The following is an 18,269-nucleotide window of genomic DNA, read 5'->3' as shown; positions in this document are numbered from 1 at the left end:
ATGGGGGAAGCAGGAACAACTTTTGCTATCCTCAAATAACTTTTCCTACCTCAGTTTGAAAACTCCAATATTTTAAGCTACATCCTTTTTAAAATGCACTTAAATGGGATGACTTGATAAATATACCTGAGAATTGTAGAAAAATAATGTTCTGATCATTAGTTTCATTGTAGATATATGTGAAACCAGTAATATATGAGACTTTAAAAACATTTTATTGCTGGAAACTATTTTCTCTTATTCAGGCTCTTCTAATTCCAGTTTAAGTTGTTTAAAGTGGGGGAGGAACTAAACTTGGATTAGAAAATGGAATATTTGTCTAAAATTTGAAATAAATTTTAGAAAGTTATGTTAGTGATATAGTTAATGTAATTAAAAAGTGAATTATCATCCAGAAGATGATTTCTTGGAGAATTTGTGTGTGTATAGCAATTGGCGGGTGATTTTCTCTATTTCTTGGGAAGGAGAGAGAGGCACTTATGACAAAGGCATTTGTTCTGTTGTTGGAAAAAGGTTAACAGTTTAGTCCAATAATCTTGAAATCTGTGCAATAGGTTCTTTGATAAATAAAGATATCAAACAAACCCCCAGTAAATACTTTTGAATTAATTTGGTTTTCTTGTGTCACTTGTAAAATATTTTGACTGTAAATTCCTTTATAGTGACCATATGGGCCTAATCATAGTTTCAAAATGTGCTGAGAATCATGTGATGATATCTAAGTATTTACCTCTGTGGAAAAGAAAACTTATGCGTTTCAGCTTGCTGTTTTTCTGTATTAAATGAAAATATTTCAATTATGTTTTGTAAAAAAATCAAGCAAAAATTTGGGTTGCATTATAAAACTACTAATAAGAGGTAAGAAAAAAAATCTGAAGCAGAGATTGAAATGTCAATGATTTTGTCTGTATTTAGGGATAAGACCCCACAGATTCTGCCACAGATTGTCTGCTGGAAATAGGAAGATTACTGTCTTGTGTGCACTAAACAATTTGAATGAGAATAAACAGAACTGTTAATTAGGCATAATGAATCCTTAAATTACATACACTTATAAAACCTGCTGAATTCAGAGAATCAACCAAAATAAGACTAAATTTTGTGGAAATAGAGCAAGAATGTCTTTTTACAAAGGAAATTCACTAATTTAAATTTGTTTATATGCCTAACAAAATATTTTATGGAAGGAGATGTGTATGCAATATATTGTGTTAAATTCTACTTGCAGTGTGAACAATAAATGCAACTGTCAAATACATACAAGTAAGTATATCTCATTGCACTAATATTTATTAGAGGATATACTTTAAGCAGTTCCTGAGAAAGGACTGTAGTGTTGAGCCTTTATTATTATCTCCAGGTTCACATTTGTTCTTCTTCTCTTCACTAATAGGTAGCATAGATCAGTCAGTGTTAAAGGAATTACCACCTGATCTCCTGGCAGAAATTGAATCCACCATGCCACTTTGTGAACGTGTGAAAATGAACAAGCGCAAACGTAGCACAGTTAATGAGAAACCAAAATATGCTGAAATCAGTTCTGATGAAGACAATGACAGTGAAGAAGCCTTTGAATGTAAGTAGTACACATAAGCCCCAGTGGCTGTTGAAATTCTTATATGTGGAGTAAAGTAAATTATGGAAAACTTTCACAGTAATTATATGCTTTAAGGGATTCTAGGTTCATTACATCCACTCAAGAGATCTGGTCATCTTTCTAAACAATTCATTGAGGACATCTGGGTTAAAAATAAATTATAATATTTCTCAAAGGATACTGTAAAACTGTATTCAGGTAAAACAAGACAAAATGATCAAGAGAATGAAAGATCTGTGTAATGGTGTTCACAGGGGTTTTCGGATGAGGGAAGAGACGAGAATCTTGACTCCATGTTTCAGAAGGCTTGATTTATTATTTTATGATATATATTGCATTAAAACTATACTAAAAGAATAGAAGAAAAGGTTTCATCAGAAGGCCAGCTAAGCTAAGAATAGAAAGGAATGAATGATAACAAAGGCAGCTGTCTCGGACTCTCTCCGAGCTAGCTGTGCTGTGATTGGCCAATAATTACAAACAACCACATGAGACCAATCACAGATCCACCTGTTGCATTCCACAGCAGCAGATAACCATTGTTTACATTTTGTTCCTGAGGCCTCTCAGCTTCTCAGGAGGAAAAATCTTAAGGAAAGGATTTTTCATGAAAAGATGTCTGCGACAGATCTGTGACAAGTACACCAAATAGATTTGTAGTGTTACAAATATGTATTTCAGAATTCTCTTGGTTGTCCAAAATGGAACTTTAAAAATATGGAACAATTATTGTTATAGAAGATAAATTTCTTTGAGTATCTCATGAAGAAAGGGCATTTCATTAAATTAAATTATGAGAATTAAAAATTGATTAAATCACATTCAGTGAGTGATAACTGTGTTATAGCATAAATGTTTGGCAAAGTTTAGAAGGAAATTGGATGTTTATATTCTGAGTAGTCTTTATGTATAAAAATTAATAGTAACTTTAATATTATTAGTACTTACATTTTAGTCATTTTATCTGCTTCAAAATAAACTTTGTAGAGCAATAACTGTGAATAGCTGTTCCCATGTTCATATTATTTGCCTTGCAGAGTCAGCACATCTGTAACATGTTCTATTTTGTTGTGCGGCATTGATAAACTGATCAGTTTAAATTTCTGCTGGACAGCAATATTGGAAGTTACTTTTCTCATGGCGATATAGCTGGGGTCAAAATTTGTCCTACAGAGCATAAATTGATACTGATGATTTGTAAACTGCAGAGACAGATTTAATCTACCTCCACAAAATACTCCCTCATGGGGGAAAAGAATCAGTTGAAATGTGTAAAGTCTTTTCCCATAAACCCACTACTTTTCTTCTCCAGTATGCTCACTTCAGTTATCCCAGACAGCTCTTTGTTTCTTCAGTTGTAGTTAACTCTCAAACGTTTCAAAATTGAGTGTTAGTAGCTCAGGCCTTGTGAACATGACTACTGCCTCCAGAAGCAAGTCTGATCCATAAGCAGAACGCCTCAAAAACATGAACTAAGTTATTACCTTTAACACTTGAACCACCTCTCTGCAGAAGTTTTCAAAAGTGGAAGCCCTCTAGGGTGCCGTGCAGAGCATTAGTATCACCTCTTGCTCAGTATTGGTTTCATTAGTTCTGAGCCTGGGCTGACTGTTGACTATATCCTGGTATGTTTCCTATTCTTCTCAATAAACTGGGGTTGTGGAAAGAACTTGTCAGTTCTGTTCCAGTTCTGTCTGAATGCTTGGAGCCATTTTGCTCAGAAATGACCCACTGTACAGTCATACCTCTCTGAACTTCAGGAGGCTTTGGTAGAGACACAGAGATGTCAGGGCTGCTATATGCAAGTTCACATGAATAATAAACTCTTCTAGTGTAGAATGTAATGTTTTGGAGCCATTTTGATCTTCATAGCAAAGTCTGCATTAGACATCTTGCTTTCCTGTTACCTTTGATAATGGAGAGTTGGCTGATTTCATGGATGAAATTACCTCCTTTCTCCATATCCTTTTTTTGTTACATCTTAGCACTCTTTGCCCTTCAGGACTATATTTGAAAACAAAGAAATCTCCATTCTCCTCTACACACACACTTTATTTCCACCAAGTTTCTGGTTTTGTATAGAACATTTGTCCCAATCTTTCAACATTAAGTTGTGTGAGGCTTTTTGGTCCTAACTGAAAACTGATTTTAATAACCTTCTGTGGTATATACTTGCTGCATGGCCCAGGATTGTGACTGCAGCTTTCTCCTTTACACTGAATCTCCTGCAATGTATATCAAGACAAAATTTTAGTTGTCTTGGCAGAACAGAATATCTTTAAGTAACTAGGTTACCAAGTCTCGTTGGAACTCACTGTGTTAGATGGGCAAAGCAATCACTGAATTGGAACATGGACACCCGATAATAGAATTTAGACAACCTTAGTGTTCTGTTATGAAAGGATGCAACTTATTTTGATTTGTTCTACTTTCCTTTGTATAAAATGACAAATGCCTTGTAATTTTTTATTTTTAAATGTTTGCTCATCTTTCCCAGTTTTAGGTACTTTTTTCATGTAATTCAGAATTGTTAGAATTGTAGAAATTGTTAGAATAATTCCATACCAGATTTTTATATGATAGTTTTAGAGTGTTTGCTTGTTTTACAGAACACCTATATGATAGTATTTAACTTGCAAATGTATAATTTTTAGATATTAAAAGTAGAATTTTTGTCCTTATAATGAAAATGCATTTTATTTCTAGCTTCTCGTAAAAGACATAAAAAGGATAGAGATGAAGCTTGGGAGTATGAAGAACATGATAGAAGAAGTTCTGGTGACCACAGGAGAAGTGGTTATTGTCATGAAGGAAGGAGGACTTCTGGTAGTGGCCGTTATCGTAATCGCAGTCCCAATGACTCTGAGATGGATGATTATTCTCCTCTTCCTAGCCTCAGTGAGGGTAACTGATGGTTTTAAACAAATAATTTCTTCCATAATACTAGTGCATTTTAAAGGATATGTTAAACATTTCAAAATAAACATCTTTACATGTAATATTGAATATAAGCATAAAAAGTGTAAACAATCCTTTATTCTCTTAATTAGTAGCTAGAAAAATGAAGAAAAAAGAAAAACAAAAGAAGAGGAAAGCTTATGAACCTAAACTAACACCTGAAGGTAATTTTAGAATATTTATTTTCTATAGTTTGTATTTTCTGGTTTGTATATAAAATAATTATATATACATTTCTTTTTCACCAGAAATGATGGATTCTTCTACTTTCAAAAGATTTGCTGCTTCAATAGAGAATATTTTGGAAAATTTAGAAGACATGGATTTTACAGCACTTGGTAATATGACAAAAATTTTCAAAATGCTTAATTAAAAACACAAGAAAGGAATTTGCATCTCCATATTTTCAAATTTCCTTCTTTGTGATTTAATAGCCTGTGAAAAACACTGTGGTATACCACATTTATATGGCTTCTACCTTTAGTGGAGGCCTTTACCTTTCCAATTTCATTTGCTACTACAGGAAAAATATTCTCCTTCCTCCCTGCAGAATCCAAAAGGGACATAAATCACAGTGAGACAAATAATAGTACCTTGGAGTGGAAAGGATACCACTTTGGGACATCATTAGGGTATCTTCTGTCAAATGTATCTGTAAAGAATGCTAATGTAAGATGGCTGGATGCCAGGCACCCACCAAAGCCTCTCTCTCACTCCCCTCCACAGCTGGACAGGGGAGAGAAAATTCACAAAGGGTTCATGGGTTGAAATAAGGACCTAGAGAGATCCCACATCAAATACCATCAAGGGCAAAACAGGCTTGAATTAGAGGTATTAATTGAATTTATTGCTAACAAAATCAGAGCAGAATAATGGGAAGTAAAATAAGATCTTAAAAACACCTTCCCTCCACTTTCTCAGATCTGCCTCCTCCCTCCCAGTGGCACAGGGAAACAGGAATGGGGTTTATGGTCAGTTCATCGCCCATTGTTCCTGACACTTCTCAGGGACAGGAGTTGGAGTCCTTCCCCTGCTCCAGCATGGGGTCCCTCCCATGGGAAACAGTTCTCCATTAACTTCTCCTACATGGCTCCTTCCCAAGGGCTACATTTCTCCACAAACTGCTGCAACATGGATCACTCTTACATGGGGTTGGTTTCAGGCACAGCCTGCTCCAGTGTGGGTCCCTCACAGTCACAAGTCCTACCAAGAAACCTGCTCCAGTGTGGGCTCCTCTCCCCACGTGTCTGCAGGTCCCTGCCAGGACCCTGCTCTAGCACAGGCATCTCACGGAGTCACAGCCTCCTCTCAGGCATCCCCCTGCTCCAGCATGGGCTCCTACACAGGCTGCAGGTGGATCTCTGCATCCCTGTGGCCCTCCCTGGGCTGCAAGGGCACAGCTGCCTCACCATAGTCTTCCACCGTGGCCTGCAGGGAAATCTCAGCTCTGGCACCTGGTGCACTTCCTGTCCCTCCTTCTGCACTGACCTTGGTGTCTGCAGAGTTGTTCCTCTCACATATTCTCACCCCAATTACATCTGCACAATAACTTTTTTTTGTTCTTAACTACATTATCCCTGCGGCATCACTGCCATCTCTGATTGACCCAGCCTTGGCCAGTGGCAAGTCCATTCTGGAGCCAGTTGGCATTGGCTCTGTTAGACATGGGGGAAGCTTCCAGCAGCTTCTCACAGAAGCCACCCCTGTAGTACCCCTGCTACCAAAACCTGGACATACACACCAAATACACCAGTAATTTCTGAGGCACATAATTTTGCATCTTTTGTGGCCTTTGGCCTGACAGAGATTGATTTTTCAATTCAGCAGCAGAGTGCTTATTCTCTTATGGATGGGGCACTGAATCACTATATGCTCCTTATCCATTTCAGTAGAAACTAAGTCAATTTAGCATAAGTGTCTGATGAAGTAGCTCAGGTTGACCAACATGACTTTATTTTGAAATGGATAACAGATAATTTGTTAATTTTGTTATAACTAGAACAAAGGGAGCAACTTAATAAGCAAATCATTACAGCTATGGTGTCTACAACCTTGGATTAAAAATATTTTTAATCTATGACTTTCAGTCATACTTAACAAGTAGTCATTTTAACACCACCAAAAGTTGTCATCATCAGTCTTCATTAGATGGAGCTATGATATGCTAGCTGTTTGGAAAATGAGTTCTTTTTCTTCAGTTGGCTTTTTCATATTGACTCTAAAATACTGGTTTCCTTTAAGTCTTATTAGAAATGTGATTGATAGTTTTTAATTAATTTCTTTTAAGGTGATGATGATGAGATTCCACAAGAACTGCTACTGGGAAAGCATCAGCTTAGTGAGTTGGGGAGTGAATCTGCAAAAATCAAGGCAATGGGCATTATGGACAAGGTACACCTTCATAGTATTTAACTCTTTTTGAACATTAAATTTTGTTAAACATACAAAAAATTGTGCCCCCTCTAATATTCCACCCTCTTCAGGTATATCTGTGACAAATTATGTGAACAGTTGTGCTACTGCTGAAGTGCTTAAAAAGTTCCCACATCTTAACTGTTACTGTCTCTGAAGCCAAGACTTAAATGGTCCTCTGTGTTAGGGCTGACTCAGAGCGCTATATGCCAATAGGTAGCACATGCCTGAGCAGTAAAATCTAATAATTAATCTACTTTCACAAAAGCACATAATTTGCTCCTTACAGCTACTGTTGAGCAACCACAGTAAAACAGAACCTGCTGGCAAGGCCAAAATATCCACCCTTACTGATATATGCCATTAGTGCAATGTAAATATCTGATGTCCATCCAGCATCGCACTGAGTTGCCCACTCTCTTCCTCTCACCTAAGAGTCCTTTCAAACTTCAAAGATTTAATGCTTAAGCTGATAATAAGATTAATTTTTTGTAGACTGCATATTGTGATTTCTTTTCCATACTCCTCCCACTTTCTGTTCAAAGGAACTTTCTGTTGGCAAAAACTGTTGGTATCACACGTTTAGAAACAGTATTCTTGCTTTCCTTATCTTCCTAGAACTATTTGCTTTGGGCAGTCTTGTATTAAATTCTTACTTTACCTCCTCATTACCATTTTTTATGTTTATGAAGTGTCCGTGAAGCCACTTACACAAGTCACGCTAAAGGGTTTTCTTTAGTCTGAGATTTAGATGTTCTTCATGGCTTTTTCTTTGTTCTCTCTACCTTCCTTTGTAGCATGATATTAGCCTGAGTGTTTCTGTTTCCTGATAGTTCTCACCCTTAACCTCTGTTACCTGTTTTATTCACATACATACTTACATGTATGCATAAAATCAGAATTTTGTTGCTTCTAAAGGTGAGCACCAATAGTATCTGGATGAATGAAACTAATTCTTCTGGAGTTTAGCGTATTCTACTGATTATTTAATTGCAATTCTGTAAAACATCAGCAAGTGAATTTGAGTTACTTTTTTCAACATGCTAATTTTTAAAATGAACCATTATTGAGAATACATCTCCTTTTTATTAGAACTCAGGTATCAGGGAATTTTATTTCTGCTTGTCCATAGAACTTGGATTTTGTCGTAATAAAGATCTATATAGTCAGCTAGAATTTGGGATTGATACTCAGAATTGGTAAATTTCTGTTTCTAGAAGCAAATGCAAAAGCATACAACTATACAACAATAATTACAGTTATGCAATTTAAAATACATTTCTATGTATTTTTCTGGCTGAAAATAAAGTTTGATTGCAGTCTTAGAACATATTTTCACTAGTTTAATTCTGTTATCAGCATTCTAAATCATGCTGTGTCAGAAACCTGACAAATCAAGATCCAATACTTAGATTGGACTTTTTTTCCACAATCTGGAAGCCTTTATGTTCCTACAGTTGCTTGATGTGTTTTGTTTCTTGTTTTAGCTCTCAACAGATAAAACAGTAAAAGTCTTGAATATTTTGGAGAAGAATATTCAAGATGGATCAAAGCTTTCCACATTATTTAACCATGTGAGTTTTCAAATTACATTGTTTCACACCATTGTGTAGAATAGGGTTTTCTTCACTTGAGTCCTATATAGTAATACTTTCAAATACTGCATGTGTCTGAAATGAATTCCTGATTTAATATGCATGGACTTAAAAGATTTCCAAATTTAAAGATTTGAAGTAAAATTATAGTTTATATTATTTCAGTATGTTTTACTATAGTAAACATGTATTCAGAGAAATTAGGTTATCTTTGGACCTAATTTTAAATATTGTAGTTTCATCCTGAAGTATTCATGGTAACTGGTGTAACTTGCACTATTGGGTATTTTTTTTTCTACTTTTCTATGTCTCCATAAAACATTCCTACCACAGTGGAAGAAACATAACAGCCTGTGCTTTTATACAGGCAAGAAAGATTATTTTTCTCTGTACCAGAGAAGTTATTAAAAATTTCACTTGGTTTTGCTATTAATAACATTATTACAATATTTCAGTAGTGCTGTGTGGTTATAATTAACCTCATGTATGTTTTATGACTTGTGGAAACACAGAAATACAGAGATTCCATACCCTGTGCTAAATCTAAATCACACAATCTGCTGAGTTGGAAGGGACCCCCAAGGATCATTGAGTTCTTATACGGTCATATTTGATAAGACATGTTTTAAACCCATTGATATAGATGAGTTGGTCTCTGGAGAAAGTTGTATTCTCATGAGTTTTGTGTGACTTAAAAGTCTTTTTGTGTAAGAATTCTCTCTAGTGGCAAAAATTAGACTGATCAAGGCAGCAACTGGTATGTATAAGCCACTGAAGAAAACACTAGATGAATGAGTTTAGATTTTGATTAAGGTACATAATTCTCAAATAGAGACTGTGGCAGTCTTCCTTCATAGTGCTTCCCAATGATGCACAGAAAGCTTCTTTGTGATTTACCAGAAGAACACAGTGAGATATTGAAGACCTGCAACTTAGGGTTTGTCTTGGTTTGAAAGACAGGTGTCTGCTAAGGAAGGCAGGAGCCTCCCTTGGAATGGAAAATGTAAACCCCCTCCCTCCAAATTAATTATAATTAAGGGGCTCTCAAGCAAATATATGGGAATAGAAATAACAGTTCTTTACTAGTATGTATAATAAAGCCAACAAACAACAACTACAGCATTAACAACAAACAGAACCAGGAACACAGCAACGGCCTTCTCGGCCGCAGGCACTTTCCCCTTTGGTGTAGTGATGGTCACAGCTGGCAGGGGCGCTGGTGGCTCCCAGTGGGCAGGGCAGGTGCGATGATCCCCATGCGGCTGCAGGGGAGCTGTGGCGCGAGTTCGGGGACCATGTGGTAATGGTGGCTTGACCGAGATGGGAAGGGATGGAAGAGAGGCTTTGCTTCTCAAACCCCTGGGACAGTCGATCCCAGTGCCCCAGCAGGACTCTCAGAAGCAGCAAGCTGGGCCAGCAGAATGTCTCAGCAGGCAGAGGGTGCAGGGCTACAGTGCAGCGAAAACTTGGAGCAGTGCCGAAGAAGCAGCGGGGGCGGGGCAGCGGCAGCTTGGCTCCCAGCAGGGCCGGGAGAGGCAAGCTCAGGATCCCGGGCACCCAAGCAGATGTTAATAGGTCCCTCTTTTAGTGAGGTAGGTGTTAATAAGGTCCCAGTTCAGTGGCTGTTCTCACAAGCAGAGGCTCACCTCACAGCAGAAGAAGCAGCTCCAGGCTGGGCTCCAGCAGCAGCAGTGAATTCCCTTCCCCAAGCAGCAGCTCCGACTGTCCTTCTCCAAAGCCGAGAGAGAGAAAGCGCTAGCAGCTGCCCCAGCCCTTTCACCTGCTCAATTCTTGTGGTATCTCTACGCCTCTGAGAGAAACTCCCAGATAAGAGAACTGCAACCAGATCCCCCCTCCCCTGAACTTGGCCACTTCTTTTGTTTTTCTTAAGTACCCAGGTGTTAGTGTTTCCTAGCAACTTATGGGAAAAAATTCTGTACTAAAAAGGAACAAAAGGAAAGAAACCTGACCCCCAACAGGGTTACAAGCCTTTTACTAATAAAACAAACATTTGTTGATTTCTAAACCAAACTATTTTTGTATCACAAAGGTAATACTGCATTTTGTATGTGTGTGTGTTAAAATAATGTTATATTTTACTTGGTAAGGAAAAAAAATTAACTTCTAGTTTACAGTCTTGTTTTCTATCACCTGTTACAGAACAATGACACTGAAGATGAGGAGAGATTATGGAGAGATCTTATTATGGAGAGAGTGACAAAATCTGCTGATGCTTGTCTTACTGCTATCAATATTATGACATCACCAAATATGCCTAAAGCTGTATATATTGAAGATGTAATAGAAAGAGTTATTCAATATACAAAATTTCATTTGCAAAACACTCTCTATCCTCAGTATGATCCTGTGTATAGAGTGGATCCTCATGGCGGTTAGTATGCTAAATGTTTTGCATTTTGTTGTCATATGCATATCTTGAGGTGCAGGTATTCAAGAACGGTTTTAAGAATCTTGGATCCAGAATTCAAAGCAATTATGAAAATATTAAATTCTTGCTTTCCAGCTGATTTTACTAAATAGTTTTTCTTTTGTAAAAAATTTAATTTACAAAGCTGTAGTCATGGACTTGTTTTGGAGACATTTTTTGAGGAAGATTATCATTTTTCTAATATCTGATGTGAAATACTGAAAAGATTAAAGATATTTTTTATTTTCTAGGTGGTGTTTTAAGTTCAAAAGCAAAACGTGCCAAGTGTTCCACCCACAAGCAAAGAGTTATAGTGATGTTATATAACAAAGTTTGTGACATTGTCAGCAGTTTGTCAGAGTTGCTAGAGATACAGCTTCTCACTGATACAACTATTCTTCAAGTAAGTTTTATTAGAAAAATTTTTGTCTGACAATTTTTTCTTTTTCCAGAGACTGTAAAGTGTAACTGTCTCAATGACATGAAATATGAAACCAGTACAAACTTTTGAATTATTAACAGTAGTGACTAGTTTGTTCTGTAGTAATGTTCACATCTTAAATAGCTTTTATTGTACACTTAAGAAAAGTTGAATCTGATTGTATTAAAATATCCTTTAGTAACTTTATTTGTAAACCATATGAATGAATACATGTTGTTGAATACCTTACCCGATGAATGAATAATCTACTTGTGAAAATGCATAAATATCAGTTTAATAGTCAAATATACTTAGAATAACTTCTTTCTGTTAATAGATATCATCTATGGGAATAACACCTTTCTTTGTAGAAAATGTCAGTGAACTACAGCTATGTGCCATCAAATTAGTGACTGCAGTAAGTAATTTTTAATTTACAGTAGTTTCATGTTCTTCTGAGAGTTATTAGGGCATTTATATAGGCTATATTTTTGCTGGTAGAGAATTGGAGCTTAGAACTAATTTTATTCTTGCATGTTTTCACAGTTTGGTATCAAAATCTAGGAACAATATTTAAGCTACTTGAGCTCCTCCCATTTGCAGAGTACTCTATAGGAAGAAATAGCTTACATAAGCCAAGGAATTTACTTAATTTTGGTTATGCTGTTTAAAGTGTAAACACAAACCCCTTCCTCATCTTAAGAAATCTTAACAGTGTGATTTTTCTTACCTTCTTTGTTAAGATTAGTTTATGCAATGGTATAAGCCATAGAACTAGTAAGATAGTTCTATATAATATATAATACAACTATATAATAGAACAAGTTCTTTTCCTCAGAAGAGGTGGCTATGTGAAAAATTCATGGGGCAGATTAAATATTTTTTCAGAAAAACTGCAGTGCCATACAGATGTGTTTGTTCAAGTGAAAGTTTTTCATCTTTGTAAGGATTATGTACTCCAGTATTTATAAAAGTAATTCTTCCTGAACAAAAGGAGAGGCAAACTCTACCATCCTGACTCCATAAATTGAATTAATATGTCATGTCAAGCAAACATCAAAGCTAAGTTTTCTCACATGTGCTCTAAAACTATACATGTGTTCTCATTTAATGTATGTTACCACAGACTTTTGCTCTATACTGGAGTCTGATACCTTAGCCTTACACTGTTTGACTTTCAGTGTATTGTAGTATTGGCAACAAAATTTAAAACACATTATATTTTTAAGAGCTATTAAACATTTATGCTATTTGAAGATTAAAAAAGCTATATTTGAAAAGGGTTTTATGTATTTTATAAAGAAATGCCTGCTTTGAAAAAACAAAGCAATGCATTTAAAGCAAGGTATGCATTAAATATATTTTATTTAAATGTCATGTAAAGAGTATTTTTCTATATATAATTTTTAAATCTATTTAACAGGTGATATTTTATGTAACAACAAATAGTTTTTTAACAATTCTGTTACTGTTAAATAGGTGTTCTCCAGGTATGAAAAACATAGACAGCTAATACTAGAAGAAATTTTCACTTCCCTCGCAAGACTACCAACCAGCAAGAGGAGTTTGAGAAATTTCAGGTAAATTCTGACATAGATTGATAATTTGTAGACAGCAATATTTACTGTTTTTTAGATGTAGGATTTTAGGCTTCAGTGTTAACTTGTTCTTTAAAAATCTGTGACTCCATGAGCTATGTTTTGTTAGAGGTTGATATTTCAAGACCTCTACAGTGAGAGCAGAATTGTCTGACAAATGTATTTTGTAATAATCACTTTCTTATGCCATCATATTTATGCTTGCTTCCAAAATGTCTTGGTTTGAAAGACAGGTGTCTGCTATGGAGGATGGGAACCTCCCTTGGAATGGAAAATATTAGTCCCTTCTCTCCAAATTATTATAACTTTGAAATTAAAGGGCTTTCAGGCAAAGATATAGGAAAAGGAATAACAGTTCTTTACTAGTATGTATATGTATAACAAGGCAAACAAACAACAGCAATGGTAGCAACAGCAAACAAGAACAGAAAACCCAATAAACTCTCTTCCCTGCTCCTTAAACAATTTCCCTTTTGGTGTAGTATTGGTCACAGCCGGCAGGGGCGCTGGTGACTCCCGGTAAGCAGGGCAGGTGTGATGATTCCCCCGCGGCTGCAGGGGCACTGTGGTGCGAGCTTGGAGGCCACATGGGTAATGGCAGCTTGTTGTGGTGTGTTGCAATATCCTGTTTTACCTTCTCCCTTCCCCCTCGCCCCTCGCTGAGTGTGCCCTGTCAATCAGGCTAACATACCAGCAAGGCGTCGTGTGATAGGTGTCACTAGTCCCTTGAGACCCTGCCCCTTCACCTGGTTGGTGGCTCACCTGTCCCCTCCCCTTCCCCTGTCCTGAGCTTAAAATGTTAATGAGACCATGCGGCCTCATTCTGTTAGCAGCAGTGGCCCAGTGCAGACATCTCTGTACCAATGGAATAAACATCTGGCAACCTTCTAGCAGAATCCACTCCCTTTCTCTCCACTATCGCCAGAAGCTCTCTCTCCTGAGGAGAACGGAGTCCTGTCTTGTGCCCCGCTGCACTCTGCCGCCAGCCAAGGTATCTCTGGGGTAAAACACCACAGTGCTGCCTTTGGCCCAGCAGCGAGGGTCAGAACTGGCCTAGGCACCATCTAACTGGTTATATTTGGATTCATATTCCAATAGCAGCTTGACCGAGACAGGAAGGGATAGGAAAGGGGCTTGCTTTACAAACCCCCAGGAGCAGTTAATCCCGGTGCCCCAGCAGGACTCTCGGAAGTAGCAAGTTGGCATGGCAGGAACAAGCAAAATCCCGGGTTGGTAGATGAGATGTATCAGAAGCTCTGCAGCTGTAGCTGGGAACACGGGACGTCTTGGCAGGCAGGGGATGCTGGGGCTACATACAGTGTAGCAAAAACCTGGAGCAGTGGCAAAGATATGGCAGGGGGCTGGGCAGCAACAGTCCCGCTCCTGAGCACAGCAGGCTCTCTTGGGGGGAAAAGGGGCTCGATGGTGAGGGGTCCTTTGTTTGGTGAAGTAGAGTGTTAATGAGGTCCCAGTGCAACGGCCACTCTTATGAGCAAAGCTCCACTCACAGTAGAAGAAAGGCAGCGGGAGATGGAGCCCCTCAGTGGTGAAAAATTCTCCTCACGGCAACAGCAGCCTCTCTTCCTGCCTCCCCCAATGCCGAGAGCACAAGAGAGCTAGGGGCTGCACCCAACCCCTTTTCCCCAGCCCGATTCCATACTCATGGTATCTCTGCCCTTCCCAGAGAAATCCCCAGGTAAAAAGAGAGAGTAACCAGCTGCACCCCTCCCCTGATCTGTGACCACTTCTTTTGTCTCTCTTAAGTACATGGTCGTTATTGTTTCCTAGCAACACATTTGGGGAAAAATTATTTTCGAGAAAGAAAGGAAAGGATCCTAAACCCCAACACAAAGTAATTGCAATATCTTATCTGTCTCACTAAGTATGTAAATGACTGTAATGTTATTATGAATTCAAAAGTTTTTTCTTGGAAAATGCTTTGGTTCTGTTTATATGGATTTTATACAATGTCATTGCTAAAGCATAATAGGAAAATTCTGGCTGAATTTCTTTAAAGACATGCTCAGAGCACTCTTTCCATGAAATCAATCTAATACTCCTTTGATTGAGTCTCATTTAGAAACTGCTCAGTTAGCTTTAACTGTCTTTTAAGTGCTTCAGCTGGATTTTGGTGCATCTTCTGAATAATAGTATAGTTTCAGGTTAAATTAGAGAAAGAACCTGACCTGGGATGGATTTTAATTAAAATTCGGTTTGGATGCTGCAAATTATTCTAAAACATTTGGTTTTACTATTGATTTTGTTCCTTGCTTCCATACATCTTTTCCCTGGAGACAGACAAGTTGTCAATGAAACAGGTTGTCTGACCCAGGGTGGATGAACAGGAAATATCCAGGAAAATTAAATTCATGGAAACTGAAGTTGAATTCAGCAATTCTAATGTTAACATGAGTGCGCATTCCTAGTATTTCCTATTGTTTTGTTTATAGACATCAGAGAGATCTAGTAAATAGGAATGTGTTAGGCACAGGAGCATAAATGGTAGATACCATCTTTGAATTGGGACTTTTACTATAAGGAAGTTACTGTCTCAAGGCCATGACTGCACTGCTTATCTTTAGAGTCCTAGCTCTAACTTGTTGAAGGACATTCCCTGTCTGTGGCTATAGTCATAAAGGGTGCAGCTTACCTAAAATTTTATAGGAAAATATTCTCTCTGTACAAGTAGTTAGAGATAATTTTATAAAGATAATAATTGCAATCTGTTTTGTGTCCAGTTATTATTCTGATAATTTAGGGAAAATTATGTCAGAGATTATCACCTTTTCATATTGTTAAAGGCAACATTAAGTGGTGTTGATGTACATATGGGTAGTAAACACCACACTATTTATCAGGTTAAATCACTTGGAAAGGGAGAAATGTGAGGTAGAGTGTATTCATGCTGGTCATACCAACTTAAAAGACAGTCTTGCATGCTGAAGTTTATTGTCTGTTGCACTACCTGAGATTACCATAGGTGTAACTCTTGTAGAAGCCAGTCCAGGTCATGGTCTCTAATTTCTCATTTAAAATTCCTGCACATTTCAGATACATTGTATAAGTAATAAATTATTATTACAAAGTTGGTCTATTTTTTTAATGTTGTGTTGGAAATGGATATGGCATTATACAGAATCAGCCTATTAGTAAGTGCCTTTGCATGGATGTGTTTGATTTATTAAATATTTCTGAAGATTTTTCTGCTGCTGAACTTCACAGACACACTGATGTCCCATCTGTGAGCTGTTTCAGTTCATCTCTTTGGACTGAGAATAATGCTTACCATTTTAGTTAGACCAAATCTTTTACTGCATAAGAGAGCAGATGACAAGATAAATGTGTATAACACAGATTCCTAGCTTTCATTATTATTTAGGAAAGATGCTATTTAGGACAGAAAAAAAATCTGGTTTTTTTTTTGTTTTGGTTTGGGGGTTTTTTTTGGTTTTTTGTTTAGTTTTAGTGCTAATGCTGTCTTATTAACAGATTAAACAGCAGTGACACTGATGGAGAGCCTATGTATATTCAGATGGTAACAGCACTAGTTCTGCAGCTTATTCAGTGTGTGGTGCATTTGCCATCAACAGAAAAAGATTCTAATTCAGAGGAGGAATCAAACAAAAAAGTAAGTTTTTTTTAAGAGCCATAATTCTTTTTTTTTTGCTACAGGAATGACTGTAGTATAATATTTTATAATGGTGCTCTAGTAATCAAGCCTTTTAATTTTATGTCAGCTCTAATTATTTGATGAATGAGAAAGGCTGGTCTGGAAATTATATTTCTGTGCATGCTAAAATATTAGAAAAATACATCTTGTTATTTTTAGGTGGATCAAGATGTGCTTATGACTAACTCATATGAAACAGCCATGAGAACAGCACAAAACTTCCTTTCTATTTTCCTTAAGAAGTAAGTACTGTTGCATTCTTTAGTGTATTGATGAAACCAACTCCAAATAAAATGTCACACCTTAAGACAAACCAAACCACTTTGCAATCCTAAATGACTACTAATAAAGTTACTTATAACAATATATTTTATAGATCTCTGAGAGAGCTACCTGTCTGGAAAAAAAAACTTATGGAACAGTCTGCAGAGTTTAAGAACACATTCAAGAATTTATCTGATAATTTATATAGGATCCTTTTATCAGGGATCTTTTACTCATTTGAAACATGGAAGAGAAGGCTGAGTAAATATTTAAGCGATGAAACCAGATTATTTCAGTCATCAAAAGGACCAAAATATAAAAACCCTAAAATTACTTTCATTTAGGTAAAGTTAGGAATGTCAATAGCTCAGCAGAGAAAAAAACCAAACCTGAATAAGCAAAGGATTTGTAAGAAGTCCTGAGGTTTTTTATCGTGTTGATTTCTGTTGTTAAGCCAAAACGCTGTTTATGAGCTATCTTGCAGTAACCGTGAGTCTCTGGGCTTTATATAAGTCCAAATCCAGCTTGCTCAGGACTAAAGCCCACACGGAACTGCATAGACGGAGGATAAAAGACCAGAAGCGCTCTTCGCCACATGGAGACGAGTATCCACTTTATTAGCTTGAGACAGGACACTTCTGTGGCAGAGACCACCCAAGTAGCAAAGAGGGTGTGGCCCCCTTGCAGTGCAGTTTTATACCCCAGGGAAAGGGGACGGGGAAGAGGACCATGGCCAACGGGATGCCATTAGGGCGAGGGGAGGGGCCACCTGTGGGACAGACCACTGAGGGAAAGGGGGGTATGGGGATAAACCATGAGATAAGAAAGGGGGAATCAACCTGACATACCCAGTAAAATTTCCACATCACCCAAGGTAAAAACACCAACTAAACAAGCTATTTAGTGCACTACAACACCTCCACCTTTTCTTTTAACTAAAATTAGAAGGAAATGTGTTGGACTATTTCTGCTGCTGATTATGAATTTGTCTGCATTTCTCTGCATACTTCTGATATAATTAACGTTAGGGATGTCACATATAGGTGAAACACTATCACATATGTTACCTTTTGATTTTTTAACATTATGATTTTAACCTTTCTGGAACATAATACTGAGATGCCTTATCTCTGTGAGTTAAGTCAGACCAGGTTTAAGGACACAACACCTTCTAAATACCCTACTCTAGCTTGAGCTTTGGAATTTTACCTACTTTGTTTATCCAAGTTAATGCAGACTTTACCTCAAAACAATAAATAAAAAACCTTAGTAACAAAATTCTACTACCCTGGATTAACTGCTTTACTTGCAGTGCAACTTGAAGTG

General features: G+C 37.2%; 1 protein-coding gene across 6 annotated transcripts in view; it reads left to right on the top strand.

Annotated features, from left to right (window-relative positions):
- LOC135460415 (nipped-B-like protein) overlaps positions 1-18,269 on the top strand; it is a 169,560-nt gene that overhangs the window by 119,455 nt on the left and 31,836 nt on the right. For all 6 annotated transcript variants that reach the window (XM_064737228.1, XM_064737225.1, XM_064737227.1 and 3 more), the window contains 12 exons: positions 1,394-1,576; positions 4,304-4,501; positions 4,648-4,719; positions 4,804-4,893; positions 6,843-6,946; positions 8,455-8,541; positions 10,723-10,954; positions 11,242-11,393; positions 11,749-11,829; positions 12,891-12,991; positions 16,499-16,637; positions 16,839-16,921. In XM_064737228.1, the coding sequence (XP_064593298.1) occupies positions 1,394-1,576; positions 4,304-4,501; positions 4,648-4,719; positions 4,804-4,893; positions 6,843-6,946; positions 8,455-8,541; positions 10,723-10,954; positions 11,242-11,393; positions 11,749-11,829; positions 12,891-12,991; positions 16,499-16,637; positions 16,839-16,921 (1,522 nt within the window). The remainder of the gene's footprint in view (positions 1-1,393; positions 1,577-4,303; positions 4,502-4,647; positions 4,720-4,803; positions 4,894-6,842; positions 6,947-8,454; positions 8,542-10,722; positions 10,955-11,241; positions 11,394-11,748; positions 11,830-12,890; positions 12,992-16,498; positions 16,638-16,838; positions 16,922-18,269) is intronic.

Source organism: Zonotrichia leucophrys, unplaced genomic scaffold, assembly GCF_028769735.1.
Source record: "Zonotrichia leucophrys gambelii isolate GWCS_2022_RI unplaced genomic scaffold, RI_Zleu_2.0 Scaffold_40_478709, whole genome shotgun sequence".
NCBI lineage: Eukaryota > Metazoa > Chordata > Aves > Passeriformes > Passerellidae > Zonotrichia > Zonotrichia leucophrys.
Note: the sequence above shows the minus strand (reverse complement) of the source record. Positions and strands in the feature narration are given on the sequence as shown.